Source organism: Xyrauchen texanus, chromosome 33, assembly GCF_025860055.1.
Source record: "Xyrauchen texanus isolate HMW12.3.18 chromosome 33, RBS_HiC_50CHRs, whole genome shotgun sequence".
Taxonomy (NCBI): domain Eukaryota; kingdom Metazoa; phylum Chordata; class Actinopteri; order Cypriniformes; family Catostomidae; genus Xyrauchen; species Xyrauchen texanus.
The window spans coordinates 19929498-19951256 of record NC_068308.1 but is presented as its reverse complement, the minus strand read 5'-3'; the positions used below and the strand labels follow the sequence as shown (position 1 = coordinate 19951256).

At 39.3% G+C, this 21759-nt stretch overlaps 1 protein-coding gene across 1 annotated transcript; it reads left to right on the top strand.

Moving 5' to 3' along the window:
- Window positions 1–7812: 7812 nt before the first annotated feature.
- gip (gastric inhibitory polypeptide) lies at window positions 7813–9085 on the top strand. Its single transcript, XM_052102647.1, has 4 exons — window positions 7813–7895; window positions 8662–8799; window positions 8904–8999; window positions 9076–9085. Exons 1-4 carry the CDS (start codon window positions 7813–7815, stop codon window positions 9083–9085), a joined length of 327 nt encoding a protein of 108 aa, XP_051958607.1.
- The last annotated feature ends 12674 nt before the right edge of the window (window positions 9086–21759 follow it).

Genomic DNA, 21759 nt, shown 5'->3' with positions numbered 1-21759 from the left:
TGTGTAGTGTTTCAGTAGCAAAACAACCAAGCATGATTTTTGGGAGGGTCTTACGAACAAAATGAGCCCTCTCTCAAGATTCTCTGTGCAGTTGTGATTGGGTAGTCACTCAAAATATCCAAACAGGACAGTTGACACAAGTGATGTAAAGATTTGCGTCATCAATGTTTGTCTCTGGAAAAAGCCAGCCAATGAAAAGCTAGGTCATTTTTGACTGATTTGGGTCGTGTAGCTAATGAAAAGATGAAAACAACAAAATGAGGGTTGTATGCCGAATGCCGATTTGCAAAGGCTCGGATTGGAAAATCATGGACTGTGTTTGTTTGTTTGTGCTTTTACGCACTATGTGCAGTCATAGTGTGTTACTGCAACCCGGTTGGTTACTGACATACTGTTGACAAAGAACTCGGCTTTTTGACCCGTGATCTGATCCACCCACCACGGCTTCAGTCACAATCATGGAGGTTATGGAGAACACACACTCCCGACTGCATTTTTTAATTAAAACCCCTGTTCAACTGCACATCCAGGGGGCTCGGACATGTCATTCAACCCAAAATGAGCCACGCTCCTCGGCTTCAGTCACCATCACGAGGGCCTGGAGGAACCATTCCTCCCGACTGCATTTTTTCATCAAACCCCCTGTTCAACTGCATCACCGCCTGGTACAGCAATAGCACGGCCCTCAACCGCAAAGCCCTGCAAAGGGTGGTGCGAACTGCCAGACACATCATCGGAGGTGAGCTTCCCTCCCTCCAGGACATATATAACAGGCGGTGTGTGAAAAAAGCTCGGAGGATCATCAGAGACTCCAGTCACCCGAGTCATGGGCTGTTCTCACTGCTACCATCAGGCAGGCGGTATCGCAGCATCAAGACCCGCACCAGCCGACTACATGACAGCTTCTTCCCCCAAGCAATCAGACTTCTGAACACTTGATCTCTCATGATCAATATACACAAGCACTGCACTTTATTAATCTATTATCTCACACTGGACTGTCATAATTATACTCTCCACAATACAACTACAGCATATATATTTTATATACTCTTTATTTTTATTTTTTATTGTATGTGCATTCTACAGTATATTGTGTGTATTGTTTACTGTACATTGTATATTATTATTGTGTTGTGTAATTATGTGTACATTGATATGTATATTGTGTTGTGTAAATATGTTGCTTATTGAAATTGGTTTATGTCTCATCACTGTCATGACTAAGTAAGTAAAATGTATTTATATAGCACATTTCTCAGATAAAAATCACAAAGTGCTTCACAAGAAAAGGTAAATACACAACATTAATAAATACATGACACTATGTGATCCAAATAAATAACTAAATCAAAAACAAAAACATAAACAAACAGAAATACACATCAGACAGGCCTAACCACTGCTATGTTGTTTGGAACTGCACACAAGACTTTCACCTACTGTTGCACTTGTGTATATAGTCATGTGACAATAAAGCGATTTGATTTATTTGATATGACATCCAGGGGGCTCGGACATGTCATTCAAGCCGAGATGAGCCACTCTCACCAAGAGTTAGTTTTCTATTGGCGCCTCCAAGTGGCCTTTATTTTGGAAGTAGGCCCTACACTTACATAAATCATTATGGAACATAGAGTTTTGGTCATATCTACTTCAAAATTGTGTTAGACCTTCATCCGACATGTATCAGATACTTTTGTATTTTGTGCATAGTCTTTCATATAAAAAAACTAATATATATATATATATATATATATATATATATATATATATATATATATATATTTTTTTTTTTTTTTTTTTTATATGTAGGCCCTATATATATTTGAATAGCTCTAACTAATTTTTTTTACTACAATGATACATTTTTTACTCTTGAATATCAAATGTCTAAGTGTCTACTTTCAAACAAGCTCAAGTTTGTGTTTGTAGACCATAGGGTTCAAGAACTGAAAGTGTTTTACTTTGGGTATTTTGTTTTCAAGCTCATGCACAAAAAGAGGCCGGCTGTTAACAGTGCGAGTGGTCACAAACTATAAAAGGTGTGGTGACAAAATGTAAAAAGTTAAAAATAATACTTGAATTCTTAAGATTTATAATTTATGGCCGTCTTAGATTTTAAAACACAACTTTAACTGTAAATTGCTTAAAAAATAAACATTAGACTAAAAGAAAAAATCCTAGAAAATCTTTTGGAGCAACAGATAACTCAGCAGCTTTAGCTATTTAAAGCTGCACTGTGTAAAATGTTTTGGTTAAAAATTCACAAATTGCCTTTATTGATTGAGTACATAACCAGTGTTCAAAACAATGTCCATACTTTACCCCGATTAACTATGGTAAGCCTATAAAAATTATTTGTATTTTGAGCAGTCGGGTTTGATTTGGCGCAAAATCACTGGCTTATGACGCACATCTTTGCATCTCTTTGCTGATGGGAGCCTTGTCTGTAGTTTCCAATTCATGAGCATTTCCGCTGGTGAAAGAACATTCTCCAGTGGTGATGCCCTGTAATTGAGAATACTCAGGTATGGATCTTCCCCTGTTTCTGTGGCTTCTTCAGAAGGCATTTCACGATTTGCACCCCTTTCTCCGTTAATCCGTTGGATTGTGGGTAAAGAGGGCTTGATGTTATATGCTCAAACCCATAATTGTTTGCTAAGTTTTTAAAGCATTGACTTCTGAATTGCAGTCCACTGTCACTTATTACAGTCATTGGAATCCCATGGTGTGTGAATATTACTTCTGTGAGTGTGATTACTTGTTTTGTTGCTGTGCCTGACAACAGCCCAAATTCTGGGTAATTGGAATAATAGTCCATGAGTAACAAGTAGTCTTTGTCTTTCAGTTGAAACTGGTCCATTCCAACCTTCCTCTATGGTTCCTTTGGTTTGTTGTGTGGTTCCATTGGCTCTTTGGGTTGCTGGTATCTGTGGCATTGGCAAATCTCACATTGTACCAGTGTCACGATGTCTCTGCGCATGTAAGGCCAGCATAGTACATCTCGTGCACGTCTTTTACATTTTTCGATCCCCAAGTATCCCACATGCACTATACCCTCAACATCTGTGCTCTCATGTAAGTAGGTATGACTATCTTTGTGCCTTTTAACAGAACTCCATCTGACATTGACAGCTCACCTTTAAAGTGCTGGTATGGCTTTTCCAGTTTCCTATGACCAGGTAGATGTATCTGTTCCATCACTCTCCTCAGTCGTTCATCCTTCAGTGTTTCTCTAGCTATTTCAGCCCATTTTGCAGTTGACACTGGCATCTCTGATAGAGTCCACATGTATCTTCACATCTTCTTCTGTGGCGCTTTTGGTATTGCATAAGCTAGCCCTGCTCAGTGTGTCAGCTACTACTAGGTGTATGTCAGGCTTGAATTCAAATATCATATCATATTTTTGTAGTTGCAGCATTAAATGTTGTATACGCGGTGATGCTTCACTCAGTGGTTTACATGATATTGCTATTAATGGCTTATGATCTGTCTCTAGTATCACTGATCTTCCGTATACATTTTCACAGCCAAACACTGCACCAAGTGTCTCTTTTTCTATTTGCACATAGTTTCTTTCTGCAGATGTCATAGTGTGTGATGCATAGGCGAGTGGATACCACTCTGTGTCATGCTGCTGGAGTAGAACTGCTCCTAGGCCAGATTTTGATGCATCAGTAGAAACTTTTAGTGGACTGACTTGGTCATAGAATTTCAGAACAGGCTCTTTAGTTAAGATGCTCTTTAGCCACTCTCACTCTCTTGCATGCTCTGACTCCCACTGCCACGTGGTCTGTCTGTTTCCAACAGTCTTCTCAACACCCTTGTTATTGCTAACAGATTTGGAACTAATTTTCCTAGGTAGTTTACTAACCCTAAGGCTCTCTGTAGGTCTTGCTTGTCTCCCGGCTCTGGCATTTCTGCAATAGCCTGGATTTTTTCCGGATCTGACTGCCCCTTGCCTCAGACAGTCTCTCCCCCAGGAATGTAATGCCTCTCACACTGAACTGGCAATTGTTTTTATTCATTTTCAGGCCTGATTTTTGTGCTTGATTTAGGACCCTGTGCAGACTTTCATCATGTTCTACTTTTGTGCAGCCCCAGACTACCACATCATCAATGAAAACTCCTACTCCCTCTATTCCATCAAACAGCTGCTGCACGGTTTTGTGAAAAACTTCAGGGGCTGAGCTGATACCAAAAGGTAACTGTAAGAAACAATGCCTCCCGAATGGTTTATTAAAGGTGCATAGCTTTGCACTTTCCTCATCAAGCACTATTTGGTTGAAACAAGATGAGATGTCCAGTTTAGAGAAGTAGCACGTTCCACTCATTGCATTGGTTATGTCTGATTTTGTTGGTAGTCTATTGTGCTCGTGTAGGATCCCTTTGTTCAAGTCTTTTGGATCTATACACAGTCTCAGATCTCCATTGGTTTCTCTAATATGACCAGGGAGTTCACCCATTCTGGCGCTTCTATCTTCTTGATGACTCCTTCCTTTATTAGAGAATCCAGTTTCTCTCTCAATCTCTTTTTTAGTGTAATCAGCACTTTTCTTGCCGGGTTGTTCTGCATTTTCCTTCAGCTTTATCTTATATTCGCCTGGTAAGCAGCTTATTCCTCTGAACACCTCCTTGTATTCTATAACCCAGTCACTATTAGGGCTTTTCCACTGCACGGTACAACTCGACTCGATTCTGCTCGCTTTTGGGGGGTTTTCCACTGTGGATAGTACCTGGTACCTGGTACTTTTTTAGTACCACCTCAGTCTAGGTTCCAAGCGAGCCAATACTAAATGTGATGTCAAAATCTTGCAGATCACTGATTGGTCAGAGAGAATCATCACTACCAGCATCACTGGATTTGCGACATGGGACATCAACCTGCTAGTTTTAAAGTTAGCTACAGCGATAGCAGTATTATTTGTCCATGCGACTTTCGAATTGTAAAAATAAATGGCTGTGTGCAAAACCACGCCATGGTCAACAGGAATTGTCTCAGCTGTTGGCCACACATGGCTACCACCGGACCTACCAAAAGTGTAGGATTCGACCAAATGGACGCTATCTAGACCGGAAACCAATAGGAGGGAGAGTGCCCTGGACTCAGCCACGGCTGGAGTCCACGATGGAGGATGGTATGCTAACTCTATACTCTGCTTGAAAGCTTCACTTTATTTAGTTAATCATCTACTGGAAAGCTTGCTTCTAAAACAACCAGGCCAATTTAACTGTTACACTTGTGTAAAATCAACATGCAACAGCTGCTTTATGCAGCACAATATGCTATTAGCTAACAGCTAGCGGTTGTGTTATTGTAAATTGTTTTGTGTCCCGTTTAAGATGATGTCACAGTAGTAGAAGCAGCGCAACAATGGCGATCGGCCTATAATCCCACCCATGTTGAGACGGCACCAAACAGCAGTGGAAAAGCAAACTAAGAAAAGTAAGGCGAGTAGAGTCAAGTCGAGTCAAACCATAACGTGCAGTGGAAAAGTGCCATATGTGTAGCTCCCTTTGGAGTGGCATCCTTATTCTCTTTTATATTTCCATGAGATGTCACTTTCTCTTTATTTATGACATGGACTCTTTTTATTAGACCTAGCCGTAAGCAGGTTTTCAGCCCCAGTATAGCTTGTTTATTTCCCTCAACAAGTACAAAAATAGCATCCACCTTTTTTCCATTACCATACAGGCCAACTCTACACACTTCCTTAGTGGGTATGGGCTTGTTATCATATGTCCTCAGATTCAACTTTTTGTCACGTACCTTGGGCTTTTTTCTTAGTCTTTGAAAGTCTTTCATGGGCAGGATTTTTTGCGCCCAGGGCCGTAGCAAGGAATTCCTGACTGTACATTGCTCTGGGCCCCTTTCATGTGAAAAAATACCATTTAAAATTTGTTCTGGGCCCCTAGAATCATTACCACCTTTCACCCATTAGCTATGCCCTTCCTACACCCCTGTGTCCTGATTTAGCTAGATGTCTGTGCCGTTCACATCCATGTGTGCTATCCACTCATCGTCTGGAGCGCTATGTCCTTCTTCAATTGAGTCAACGAAGATCTTCATCCTCGCTGTCGCTCAGCTTTTCCACTAGCTGCACTTTTTTCTTGGAGAAACAGTATTTAATTAATTATTTCAGAGCGGTGGTGGTGTAGTGGGCTAAAGCACATATCTGTTAATCAGAGGGTCACTGGTTTGAGCCCCACGGCCACCACCATTGTGTCCTTGAGCAAGTCATTTAACTCCAGGTTGCTCCGGGGGATTGTCCCTGTAATAAGTGCACTGTAAGTTGTATTAGTTCCAAATGCATAAATGTAAATGTAATTCTTTCCTCCGCATTTCTTGCAGTCTTTTCCAAAAACTGAGCACTGTTTTGCTGCGTGCTTATTGCCACACCTTCCGCAGCCCCTGCTCTCTTGACTTGGCTTCTGCTTTTTCATTCTTGATGTGGCCCTCTCTTTGGCACGCCGCACTGCTTCCACCTCTGCGGCCTCTTTCTCATCACTAAAAGACATTTGCGCTTTTGCGCTTTCTAACGCTTGACAAATTTGAATTGCCTTTTCTAGTGTGAGGTCAGTCTCTTTCAATAATTGCATCTTCACTCTTTTGTCTTGTCCTCCAATTACTATTTGATCTCGAATCAGGGAGTTACATATCATTACGAAGTTACACGATTGCAATTTCAATCTTAAATCTGTGACATATTGTTCAATCAATTCTGACTCTTTCTGAAGTCTATTCCTGAAGACATACCTTTCGTAGGTGTAATATTTCCTCGGTTTGCAGTCATGTTCAACCTTTGCTATCAATGCCTCGTACTTGTCTTTTTCTTCTTTTGTGAAGAAAAACTTGCTATATAAGTACAGTGCGCTGCGGCCTACCACTGTTAGTAGCAATGCTATTTTCTGCCGGTCATTGTCTTCCGGCCCGATAGAGAGTGTATAAAGCTCAAAACTTTGTTTTAAAGCTTTCCCATTCTCATTGCCATTACCCGTCAACTTGAACTTGTCTGGTGGATGGATGGATTTCATCTTCGTTTTCCTTTATTTTTTGATATTGTTCAGAACTCTGGTCAGAATGTCTTTATTTCCACCTGTCATCTTATCACATGACTGCTTACTAGCTCTGTCCTGTTATATTATACTGCCTTCTAGTGTGGTCAACAGTATGCAAAAGCACATATCAATATAATAAATATATATTAACTGTCACTAATATTATTGCAAGGAAGCAGCCTAAATCAGAACCTTTTTGGAACATGCAGTATAATGTGTTTACTTTTCCAAAACTGGCTGAAAATTTACCTCTTGAGTCATTAGCTAGGTACACTTCCTTACAACAGCAAATATTACTCAGAATTTGCACAATGAAAACATATGCCTTTAAAAACTGTCTAATGGTTTAATAAGGTCATTCCTATATTGCAGTTCCATAAGCATGTAATTTTTCCATTTTAAACCGCAAAGAGGGCAAACAGATTTGAAACCTATGATTGTATTAGAAAGCAGCCTTATCAGTATTTATATCTCTGTATCACCCTCATTATTAATTGTTTTAATGATGTGGAAGTATGTTGTTGCTTGGTTGGTAATGTAATCTGCATTGTATAAAAGACCTGTGCAGTTTGCTGTAGAGATGTACATCAGTTTAAGCCATTCAGCACAGGACAAGAACCAGAAAAGGTAGGCATAAAAACATTTTCATTCAGCTATTTTGTTGTCAATACTGTTGGTCAATAGACTGACATTGGTCAGGTATTCTCCTTCTCAAATGATTTATAGGATTTAAGGAAGTAGTGCAGAAAAATGAAGCCTGCAGTATGTGCTCTGGTTTGCATATGTCTGGGCAGTATATGGACAAGTGCAGTATCCCAGCCTGTTGATAGTAGGTAAGAGTCAAAAGACAATTTTAGAATAACACACTAATGTTTGTTTGTATAATTTGTTTTGTGTTCTAATTTCATTAATTGCTCAACCAATTACATCCAAAAGCTGAGCCGCCGTTATGCCGAATCAACAATTGCAAGTGACATCAGTAAGATTATGGACTCCATGGTTCAGAAAAACTTTATGAGCTTTCTGCTTAATCAGAAAGACAAGAAAAGTTTGGGGAAATGGAAGCAGCAGCTTGTTGTAAAAGGAGTCTGGGGCTAGTTCTCACACTTTTTACTCCCGTGAATATTTCTCATCCCCAAGAAAAAAGATAATGTTTAATGAACACATTGAGCTTTTATGAAATCATACCAAAAAATAGTGGAGCATATTGTCTCAATATATGGGGTAAGTTGTCACAAAGGAACCTGCATTGTATGACAGTGTGCTTAAATTGTATTTACTCTTTACCCAAGAGCAAGCAAAAATATGATGGTATTGAAATTTTCACTTGGAGGACACAATTTATAACAATTATTATATTTTCAGAGGGTTTTGAACTAGGTGTAAAAATCAACATACAAAACCATGGCTGAAAAAAAAAAAAAAAACAAGCACTTGTGTAATTTGACAACTCAAAATTTTATAGTTACTGAGATAAAGCCCTTGTGACAAGTTGGCCCCGGTCTCCCCTATATATTAATATGTGTGTCACAAGACAATTGAAAAAGAGACACAAATGTTTTTTTGAATAAATGGTTGTATTTTTTAATGTTGTTGCAGCGCAACAAATGACATCCAGAAGTTGAGCCGTCGTTATGCTGAATCAACAATTGCAAGTGACATCAGTAAGATTATGGACTCCATGGTTCAGAAGAACTTTGTGAAATTTCTCCTTAATCAGAGAGAGAAGAAGAGTGTGTAAGTGTGGGGAAATGGGGGCAACAGCTTATTTTTAAGCTAAGTATATGTTAGATTCAGAATACCTAAAAGTAACAGGCAGCATCTGGTGCTCATTTCTATAGACCAACTATGGCAGGTGATCCAGACTACAGCATCTTCAATGACCTCCTGAAAAAGGAGTTCATGATGTTGGTTCACAGTAAAGGGGATGCATTCAAGTAAGTTGTCTTCTGCAAATAAAATGAATCATGTTTCACCATGATGAATTTTACTGTTTTTTTCCTTTATCCACAGGAATCAATAAAGCTAAGCAGGACATGTCACTAAGTTGATTTGGAAAACAGAATGAATTCTTCTGATTTCAAGAGCAAAAAGCCTACCAGATCAGTAAATGTATTGACCAATGTATCTTGTCATGTCTGTTCATTACAATTAAATTGTTGAAATCAAATAATCTATTTTCTACTTGTTTTGCATCATACACTTAACAAAAAAATAAAAAAAAATAAAAATAGTTGGTTTAACTTAATTCAGTTGTGGACATTTGTTCCACACAATGAAAATGAGTTCCTCAAATACTCAAATACTTGAGTGATACGTGTAGTGATCACCTAAATTAATTGAGTTAACGGAACTTAAATGTGATCTGTTTAAATACCTTGTAGCTAGTTAGCAACAAAAACATGAATGTTATTTTTGTACTGTATGACAAGTATGGTGCTGCAGAGATTTTACATATCCTCAATAACTGATGTTCACTCAGTGTATACTTCACGAGAAAATAAATTTCTCTTTTAAAAATAGCATATCATTTTAAAATGTACTCTCCCAATCAAACCCGATGCAAAGCATGCAGGGAACTGGAAATCCCCTGCCCAGTTTCAGCAATACATTGATGCAACAAATATTATTCACATAGTCCTAACACGATTGGATTTATCATTTTAGGTCTTAAGGTGTTTTTAAAGATTTCCTGTTTCAGTGTGTTGCAGAACATGTCTTTCTGGATCTTTAATAATACTTGCAAGTAGTCTCAGTCACCATACAGAAATCAAAGGTTTCCACAGGTAAAGAGCAAAGAGCTCTTTGTGTCCTCATGTCTTTTTTACACTGCCGGGCATGGTTTCTGTGATACCCTGTACCAGGAGCAGACTAGCTCCTCTCTGCATTGACCACTTAGTATCAATGCTTCATCCATGCTTTGTCCATGCCTCGGGCACATGAACATCTCATGTCTTACTCTACTAACACTGTTGTTAAGCAGAATAAGGAGGGAGAGGCCAACCTAAGGACGCACACACAAACACACACACACACACACACATACACAAATTTTATGATATGCAGGAGAGAAAACAGACAGAGAGAACTTAAAGTACCCAGAAGAGAAACAATAGAATACAATGTCTTAATGATTTTCCATTACAATTCCTTTCTTTGAGCATTTTATGCTCACAAATCAAAATTTCAAAGTGCACAATTAGAATTATTCCTCCATTATTTAGATGAATATCTAAAACTCTGTCTACTATTTCTTCGAAAACCATATCACTGTATTTCTTTTCTTTTTTTTCTTTTTTAAATATATCAAGCAAGCTATTAAACCTTTACAGATAGGTTTCAATCATCATCATAATCTTTATAAAGAGGTCACCAGGAAAAAGGGACCAGGAAAAGATCAGGTTGCTTATTTGGATTGTAGTGGTCATTGTCATCATTTACCCTAGGAATTCTCATATATTGTACATATTGTCCCATCATAGCACTAGTTAGTCTCTTAATCATTCCCTGAAGTAATGATATTACGCAACATGACGCTGCCATTAGTAAACTTGTGACATCAGTATTGCTCCTATCCTAGCTATGCTAGCTTTCCAATCTGCTAAAAATAACCATGCTAGCCAACCTTGCTGGCTGGCAGTATCTGTATTCCTCACATGCTCATCCCTACGATCTCTAATGCCTTTCAGGATAGTTGTCAAGTTTCCCTCAGGACCTGTGTGCATTGGTATAAACATACAGCACTGTTCCCCAACCATTGTACACACCCCTTCTCCTGGTGCTCTTATTGTCTCTAACAGGAACCAGTTTTGCATTGCCATGACTGAAGTGGCTTGTAATTGTTCTTTCAACAGTTCAAGTCCCTTTATTGTGAACGTCTTAAACTGCTGTTGGTTATACCATATATAGAATATCAATTCTGCATTCCTTTTGATCTGGACCAAAGGCAGCAGACCTGATAAATCATCCACTGATTTCAATGACATCGTTCGATATTCTGGAGGAATATTTACTGGCACTCCAGCCCAATTTACCCATATTACTCCTTTATTGTCGAATGCTCCTAGTTGCAATTTCGTCCTCGTCATTTTTTATACTCATCCAGTGGAATCACTGTTAAGGAACCAGAATACATCAGCTACTGGCTCTGTTCCGTTGTGTAGGTCTGGTATGATCAGACAGGGCTTTTTGCTCGATCGCAGACATGGTATTATTGAATGTGAGTTGGTAACACTTATTTTACATCTTGACATTCCTACATCTCGTGTGCCATTCATATTATAGATACAAAGATCATGTGTAGTTTCTTGTTAGTGGACAGATACAATGGATAATGGTTTACTCTCTTCTGGTCTCAGGAATGTTTCCCAGTATTCATCTCTGGCCCTCAGCCATTGTTGTCCATAGTCTGGATGGGCTGCATACTGGACACGTTCAGGGGCGCACAGATCTTTATTTCCTACTTTGCAATCAGAGACTGGCACTGGGATCACAGTTGGGATTTATTTTGGCACACTATGCAGCTGCTACCACTCAAACTATGGGCGGTGTAGTTCATCCATTGCCATAATAGATTGTCCTTTAGAGCTGTGGTTGCGTACAGTGTCACGTTTCACCCTCCTTTGCGCCTTTCCTGTTTTGTTCATTGTCCCTTCTGCCACACTGCTGTGAGTTCCCACGTTGTTACTAGCTGTCATCCCATGACGCTGGTGGGTTTTTAGAATGGGGATTATTATCAGCAATGCTAATAAGGTTAATATTACTGTTCCACAGGTTAGACCACATCCCAAGCGTCTACACAGATTCCACGGTTACATCATCATTGCTTTCCTTCCTCCTCCGAGCTCTCCTCCAATGTTCTCTGGGTGTTGTTGGTTTCTTCACTGGGGTCAGGATGACTGCTCACTGAAAGAACACCCCCCCCTCCTTCCCGGACTACGGCACAGAGAGGTGAGTTGAGCCTTTCGGGTTCCAGCCAGGGATCAATGCACACTTATAGATTCATTTTCTGTCAGTGCTGGTGCTCTTTTACAGTGGCTGGCATGTATCCAAGTGGCTCTCTCAGCAAAATTCACTGCTGTGGCTGCCGTTAGCCACATCTGGAATGGTCCTTGCCAGCACGGTGCTTTCCAACTTTTCCTCTTGTAGTTTGAGGAATGATCCAGTCTCCTGGCTTCAGATAGTGCAACTGACCCTCAGCTTCTCAAGGTAATGCCTCCTTCACCTGTCTATGAACATCACTAAGCACTACAGTGAGGTTTGCACAATAACACAACATTTCATCTTCACATTGGTATGTGCTGGGCATTTGCCTCGGTTTTGGTCTTATTCCTGTGTTTATCGGTCTTCCAAACACAATTTTGAATGGGCTTAGGTTGTTTCTTTTCCGCAACTGTGCCCTCATGTGCATTAATAACAAAGGCAGAGCTTTAGTTTAACTGAGCCCTGTTTCTGTACAACATTTAACCAATTTGTTTTTCAATGTACCATTTTCCCTTTCCACTGCACCTCCACTGGAGGGATGGTAAGCACAGTGGTTTTTCATGTCAATACGCCAACTGTTTTTAAGGCACTGTTCACAAAGTGTGTTCCATTATCTCTGCTAATTTTACACAGAATTTCCAATCGAGGCATAATTTCTTTCACGAGTGCCTTCGCAACCGCCCATGCATCAGCCTTTGCGGTTGGAAAAGCCTCAACACATTCTGAGAACAAATCCACCACCACAAAACAATATTTTTTTCCCTTGCTGGTTGTCAATTCAATGAAGTCCATTTCCAAATGGTCAAACGGTCTCTCTGGTGGGGGATGTGCACTTGTAGGCATTTGCTGTCCTCTACCAATATTATTTTGCGCACAGATCACACAACTTTGGCAATACTTTTGAGCGTAATTAGAAAAACCTTTTGTGAACCAGTGTCTTTTTATTTCCGCCATCATCCCTCCTTTTGATACATGGTCTTTACCATGAGTCAATTTGGAATAATACGAAATAAATACTGTGGTATACGTGGTATATTATTTGAACCACCGTTCTATTCCCATTTATTTTTCTCCTCCAGAGTAGCTCTCTTCTGAAGCTCAGACAAATCTGAGGTGTGTGTGTGTTTGTGAAACCAGGACCAGGTGATTAATTGTTTCCTGCTGAGCAGCTCTCTTGGCATTTGCATCTGCTCTGGAATTCCCCTGTGCAATCAGGTCAGAGGTGTGAGCTTCCCATTTACAAACAGACACTTTTGCTGGTAACAAAACAGCAGTCAACAGCTCAGCCACTAGGGTGCTGTGTGAGATGGATTTGCCATTCAATTTTAGAAAGTCTCTTTGTGTTCAAATTGCCCCAAAATCACGTACTAACTCGAATACCTATCTGCTGTAAATGTGTAAATGTTAGCCATCTAATCCTTTGAATATTTGCATGCAGCTATCAGAGCTATTAATTCTGAAGCTCGTGCAGACATGTGAGATGGCAATGGTTGTGCTGCAATTGTGTCATGTATAGTCACTATGGTAAATCCTACTCTAGTTTTAGCAGTAACTGGGTCTCTTGAAGCTGAACCATCATCAAACAATTCCAGATCTGCATTTTGCAGCTGCATGTCTTTCATATCTGACCTAGGGGAAACAAACAGCAGTTATTGTGGCTACACAGTCTTGTTGTTCTCCGTCATCTGCTGTGGGAAGAATGGTAGCTGGGTTTAAGACTGTACATCGTTTAACCTTGATATTTGGCATATCTAACAAAACTGTATTATACCTTAACCAGCTAGATGCAAATAGATGAGCTGTTTTTTGCTCTAATAGTATCATAGATAGAATATTAATGTCCCTAGAAGCCAGTACTGCTTTTTATTCTTCCTCTGTCCAGCTTACCCTATCATTTTCAGCCAGGCCCTTACCATGTATGATACTAGACAATGGGGCCTATTTCTCTGCATAGTTCTGAATCCCCTGTCTACAGTATGAAGTCATACCTAAAGCTCACCACTTGTTTCTTGTTTCACAACCTTTGTTGGCACAAGTTGTGTTGCTTCAATGCACTTGGGTGAGAGGGATTTGCCCTCAGCTGTGATCACATTTTTACTTTTCTTTTCTCTGATTTACAATTTGTTATTGATTCACATATTGAACACAGATAAACAAAACATGTATACACAGAATCAACAACTAACACCCACTATCACCACTCCCCCTCCAAATCCCTAACCCCACCCTGGCCCCCAACAACATCCCAGTGGTCGTACATGATTATAGACACACACACACAAAGAAAATAAAAATATTCACAAGTCCAGCAATGTCAGATATCCACCCCATTTCTACACAAACAAATTCAATTTCCCTAGTCTTCTAAATGACCCTTCTTCAAAGGTCGCCACCCTCCCCATCTCCTGAAATGAGGGCACTCCAGCTGACCTCCAACCTCTTAAAAGAATCTGTCTGGTGATCATGACAGTGGTTAGGACCCAACTCTTTATGTGTCTATTCTCAACATCGATGACCACCCCAAAGCCCAAAATACAGAGTCTGGGGCAAAATTAATCCTGAGTGCCCAATACGTCACATACAAAACTCTGAACCTTCAAACAAAACTCCTGGATCTTAACACACCCCCAAAAGACATGGGTTATATCTCCATCCTCTGATTGGCATCACCAGCAGGTGGATGTGTCTTTAAGACCAAGCCTATACAATCTAGAGAATTTATTAAAATCTCGAATTGCATTAAGCACACCCTTGAGTCTCTAGGTGCAGACTTAATTTTTTTTAGAATCCTAGTCCATTCTCATTCCTCCAATACCAAGTTATTGAGATCGAATGCATAATAATAAAACAAAATCTTGGGTAGGCCTAGCCCACCTATGTCACTTGGCCTATGCAGCTTACTGAAATGTAATCTGGGACGTTGCCCATTCAAATTGAAGGACTTGCTCTGCTATCAAATTGCTTAAAATAAGAGGGGGACATCAATAGAGAGAGACTGCAGCAGGTAGTTGAATTTTGGAATATAATTCATATTAAAAACATTAACCTTCCCAATCATCAATACATGTAATGAAGTCCACCTGCACACATCGCTCGAAAACCTTTTTATTAAAGTGTCAAAATGAACTCTAACTAAATCACACAAATTGCTGGGAATAAAATACCCAAATACTTAATGCCCTGTTTGGGCCATTGAAAGGCACCCGGCTGAAAAGCCATTATCAGGCAGTACACTGTCAGAACCAAAGCTTCGGATTCAAACCAATTAACTCTGTATCCCAAGAACTTAGAAAAGGAATTAATAATTCTGTGGAGGCAAGGCATTGATCAAGAAGAGTCAGAGACGAATAATAAAATTTCCTCTGTGTAAAGCAGAAGCTTATGCGCCATACCTCCCGCCCTCACCCCTGGAAAATCATCCTCCTTTCTTATCGCGGCTGCTAATAGTTCCAGGGCAAGACAGAACAATAATGGGGTATGAGGACAACCCTGCCAGGTGCCTCATCCAGAGTAAAATAATCTGAAATGAATCCATTTGTTTGTACCGCCACTACTGGGCGTCTATGAAGTAACTTGATTCATCCAATAAAAGTATTCCCGAATCAGTACATTTCCAAAACCTCAAAAAAGCCCATTCTACCATATCAAACGCCTTTTCGGCATCAATTGAGATTGCTGTCTGATCATTCGCCACTGACCACATAATATTGATGAAATGCCTACTGTTATCAGAAGAGCTGCAGCCCCAAATATACCCCACCTGATCTGTATGATTAAGAGATGTCATAATTTTACTTAATCGGTTAGCCAGAATGTTTGACAATATATTTACGCTGGATCAGGGAAATTGGATGTTGGATGGAAATTAGATGGAAAATTGGATGGTAACTCACTTGGATCTTTGTTTTTTTTAAGAATCAGACTGACCTGGGCTTGTGTCATGGTTGGCAGAATCTTTCCATTCTTGAATGATTCTGTATAAACTTCTAAACAAAGTGGAGCCAGTTCTGTAGCATAAGATCTAAAAAATTCAGTGGCAAAACCATCTGGCCACAGAGCCTTGCCTGCAGGCAAGGCCTTAATTACCTTGCCAGCTGCTCCAAGGTTATCTCAGAATCAAGAAAATGTTTTCACTAATTTGTCAATTTGGGAGTTCTAATGGTTCCACAAAGTTTCTAATGTCTTCATAAGTAGAGGAAGACATGAAACTATAGAGGTTAAGATAGAATTCTTTAAAAGCATTATTAATATCAATGGCTGAGGTAAATATCTTACCACCAGCAGATTTCACTGTGGGAATGGTAGAAAAAGATTCTCTCTGCTTTATATATCTAGCCAAAATCTTCCCTGCTTTGTACCCCGACTCAAAAGTATGAATGTCTTGCCCTGAATAGCCAAAACTCCACCTGCTGTGACAAAATGGTGTTATATCTGTATTTCAATTGAGCCAATTCTCTGAGGCCATAAGATGACATTTGGTGCTTCAGCTCTGCCTCTGCACTTTTAATATTCCCTTCCAGCTCCATGAGTTCTCGTGCTTTGGATTTTTTGATGAATGAGATATACTGTATGATCTGACCCCAAAGAACTGCCTTAAGTGCCTTCCAAGCCATACCCACAGAGGATACTGAGGACCAGTTGGTCTCCATATAAAAAATGATTTCTGATTTCTGCCAACTATATGATTTCTTTTTCTCTGTATGTGGCAACACCTCTGAACTCACCAGGGCTTGATCTGAGTCTAAGATGTGTCCAATTGAGCAATCCACAACAGATGAAATGAGGGACTTAGATATAAAAAAAATCTAGTCTAGACTAAATCTTATGGAGTGATAAAAAAATGTATAGTCCCTACCAGATGGGTTCAAAAGTCTCCAAATATCTGTAAGACCAAGATTTGTACACATCCTGTGTTGCTCTAGGGGGGCTTATACACCTTTGTTTCACTATAATCAAGGACTGAGTCCATCAAAAGATTATAGTCTCCTTCCAACATTATATCATGAGAGGTGCCAGCGGCTTGCAACATTCCTTCAAGATAAAAAAACCCTACTCATCAGTGTTAGCTGCGTAAATTTTAGCCAAAATCAACCTTTGCCCATGAATTTCTTCTAAAACAATAATGACTCTTCCTAATTTATCTTTAATCTGTTTGAGACGTTTGAATTGTAGATTCAAAGAAAACATGTCCACCCCATATCTTCCCAAATTTTTCAACTTCCTGCGGGGAAAGATAAGTTTCTTGAAGAAACACTAAATCATATTTCTTACATTTAAGAAAATAAATAAACTTCCAGTGCACAACAGTGCCAACTGGCGTCCATCCCTCTAAACTCAAACAGTCCATGTACACCTACGAGAGTCCCCGCAACAACTTTGCCTTTGGATTGCTCAAGCCCGGTGCTTCTATACAAATTTTGTGAGACAGAATTACATAACAGAAACTAATCTATTAAAAAAACCCAGCCGCTAGTGGAATCAGCACAAAAAAATATACAAATCTGTTCAGTTTCCTCGGACAGCCAAACGAATGTTCAATGAGCCGGATGTTTATGGGTACAACATATGACTTAATCCTTCCAATCTCCTGCAAAACATACTCAACAAAAAAAACTCCAGCAAATAGGAGGCATAAGCACAAAGAACAATCACATTTATACACAACTGTCCCAAAGGAGTGTTATTCCACAAAACAAACTCCAGTCACTAGGCGGAACCAGCACAAAAAGAAACAAGAAAGGCACCCTTGACATGTGAATTCTTTGACATGTTGACTTGTTAGTACAGTTATGTAGCAGAATGTATCGAATCTCACCGGTTTAAGATACAAAAATAATTCAAAATTGCAAAGTGCGCAAAGCTTGTTGTTCACATGTCCGACCCTCCTCTCATTTCATCTGTTGTTGATTGCTCAACTGGAAACATTTCAGTCTTAGATCACCCCATGGTGAGTTTAGAGGTGTTGCTAATTATGGAGAAAAGGAAATCATATAGTTGGCGCTTTAGTGTATCCCTTTTGCAAAATCATGAATTCTAACATATGTTAAAGCCTGAAATCAGTGTTTATATGGAGACCAACTGGTCCTCAGTATGCTCTGGGTGTGGCTTGGAAAGCACTTAAGGTGGTTCTGAGGGGTCAGATCATACAGTATGCTTCATTCATCAAAAAATCCAAAGCACAAGAACTTGTGGAGTTGGAAGGAAATATTAAAAGTGCCGAGGCATATCTGAAGCACCGTATGTCATCTGATGGCCTCAGAGAATTGACCCAATTGAAATACAGACATAATACTATTTTGTAGCAGAAGGTGGGTTTTTGGCTATTCAGGGCAAGACAGTCATACTTTGAGTCAGGGGACAAGGCAGGACAATTTCTGGCTAGATATATAATACAGAGTCTTTTTCTATCATTCCCACAGTGAAATCTGCTGGTGCTGAAATATTTACCTCAGCCATTGATATTAATAATGCTTTTAAAGAATTCTATCTTAACCTCTATAGTTCCACATATTCATCTTCTGAGATAACCTTGGAGGAGCTAGAAGAGGTAATTAAGGGCTTGCCTACAGGCAAGGCTATGGGGCCAGATGGCTTTCCCGCTGAGTTTTGGTTCCACGTTTGCTAAAAGTTTATATGGAATCATTAAAGAATGGAAAGCATCCGCCAACCATGATGCAAGCCCGGATCAGTCTGATTCTGAAAAAGGACAAGGATCCAAGCGAGTGTAAGAGTTACCATCCAATTTCCCTGATCCAGCTAGATGTTAAAATATTGTCAAACATGTTGGCCAACCATTCTTGTGGAATGGGAAGTAAAGTTATGACATCTCTTATACATATAAATTAGGTTGGGTTTATTCAGGGCCGTAGCTCTTCTGATAACATTAGCCATTTCATCAATATCATGTGGTCAGTGGCGAATGATCAGACTCCGGTCGCTGCCATCTCACTTAACGAAAAGGCGTTTGATATGGTAGAGTGGGATTATCGTTTTAAGATTTTGGAAATGTACGGGTTTGGGAATACCTTTGTTGGTTGGATGGAGTTACTTTATAGACACTCAGTAGCGGTGGTACAAACGAATGGATTAATTTCAGATTATTTTACTCTGGATAGGGGCACCCAGCACGGTTACCCTCTTTCCCCATTATTGTTCTGTCTTGCCCTGAAACCATTAGCAGCCACGATAAGTAAGTATGATTTTCTAGGTGTGTTGGTGGGAGGTATGTTGCATAAACTTTTGCTTCACGCAGATTATATTTTATTATTTGTCTCCAACCCTACTAGATCAATGCCTTGCCTCCACAGAATTATTCATTCCTTTTCGAAGCTACCTAGATACAGAGTGAATTGGTCTAAATCCGAAGCTTAGGCTCTGACAGCGCACTGCCCGTAATGGATTTCCATCTAGGCAACTTCCAGTGGCCCAAACAGTTTTTGTATTTGGTTTTTTTTATTCCCAGCAAATTTGTGTGATTTGGTTAGAGTTAGTTTTGGCCCTATGTCCCCCTCTCTTATTTCAAGCAATTTGATAGCATAGCCAAGTCCTTCATTTTAAATGGGAAACATCCCAGATTACACTTCAATTAGTTACATAGGCTGATTGACAAAGGTGGGCTAGGCCTACCCAAGATTTTGTTTTATTATAATGCATTTGGTCTCAGACATTTGGCTCATTGGTCACTCCCACCTGAGAGAGTCCCTCCCTGGTTTTGTATTGAACAGGAAGTTCCATTTCGCCATTACAAAGCCTTTCTAGTAAACTAACCGGAGAAGTTAAGTTATATAAACTCCTGAGGGAGGTTAACATGTTCAGCGACTTATATGAGAGTGAAGCGTTGAGATCCTTTGAAAATATGGTTTAATATTTTGGGATTCCCAGGTCTCAGTTCTTTAGGCATTTACAGCTGCGCCACCTGCTCTTTTCTATTTTTGGGAATAGCATACACCACCCTAAAGCGGCAGATACTCAAGGAGTGGTGATTATTGCTTTTGCAAAAGGTCATGAGGCATCAGTGTTTTACTCCCTGCTAATTCAGAATCTGAGGGACAGAGCTTCAGCTTCCCTCAAGAGATTATGGGAGAAAGATTTAAACTTGATATTGGAGGAGGGAGTGTGGGCTAGGATTCTAAAAACATCAAGTCTGTATCTAGAGATGCAAGCAGGGGTGTAAAGTAACGAATTACAAATACTCAAGTTACAGTAATTAACTACTTTTTTCCCAAGAATTGTACTTTTTAAGTAGTTTAAAATTTTTATACTTTTACTTGAGTATATTTTAAGTGCTGTAACTGTACTTTTACTGCGCTATTTTCCCACCCTCTGTGTTCGCTACTTCTCTGTCCTGATTTTTTTTATCTATCAACATGATTGGCTAGAGAAAGTCTTTTGACTCCCATCCAATCAAATCACACGTAAAAAACGTGAACGGCAGCTGCAGATTTGGTGTCATCTTTTATGGATGTGTAGAATGCCTCAAACATAGATTACAGCTGAACATCTCGGCTGCACCTGGAAGGGCTTTTCGCAGTGAGAGAGGCCAATTGCTTGTTTGTGTCATGTGAGTTTAACTTGCTCAAGCCAGATATCAGCAATTATACTGTCTCTAATTTGAAGAAACATATCAAGGTAAATTTCATATTTCTGCTTACTAGATTCTGTGTGTCTGTAACGTAGCCTGTAATTTAACTATCTATCACTGAGATTATTGGGCTCCTGTGAGAGATTAATGCAATGTTATCAATAGGACTGGGCAGTAAAATTATCTAGATGTTTTTCAGAAAAAAGAGAGATGTCCTCGATTAAACAATCATGATAGCAAGAGCACCACTTGTTGATCTAGATGAAATATAAAAGATTGACTTTTTATTTCCTGACATCTGTCGCTGCGTGTTGTTTGATTGGTAGGTGGATAATGTTTGAGTGCTAATGCAGTTACATGCCTAAATGGTCAAATACTCTTCATAATTCCGCAAATGCCCGTCTTGAAGAGGATTTAATGTAAACACAGTCATTTATGTCTATAGTGAATTTAGACAAAAAGCATAATTGCATCAAAATGTCAGACTTGTACATGTACATGTAACCGAATAGAGCACTGTCTAGTAAGCTGTGTCATATAAAGGCTATTAATCAAACAACAATAACAACAAAACCCACTCGAAAACCACTCACTACTTTTGGCTGAATAACTTTAGTAGATTTAAAAGTATTAATGTAATAGAATAAAACCGGGACATTTTTAATAATAATATTTTTTGAAAATATATATATTGTTTTTTTTTATAATACTGACCCCTGATGTAGAGAGTGTGTTAATTGGTATAATAAATTACCAGGAAAGTAGAGATGATGAAAGAATTTATAATTATGCTTAGCCTTTATTATGATTTCTCTACATTTGCAGAGCAATATTTCAGCAGAACATTCCACCAGTCACAAACTTCAGAAAATTGTGCATCATGCATTATAATGAGAACACAACTATTTATTGGCTTAAAAGATACAAGAACTAAATCAATACGGGACATTGTATCTCAAAAGGAGGACAGTGTGGCCCCCCATGTGCTACTTAAAGAAATAATTCACACCAAAATTAAAATTAATGTCATATGTCTATGACTTTCTTTCTTCAGAACACAAATAAAACATTTTAGAAGAAAATTTCAGCTATGTAGGTCCATTCAATGTAAGTGAAGGGGTGCCAACATTTTG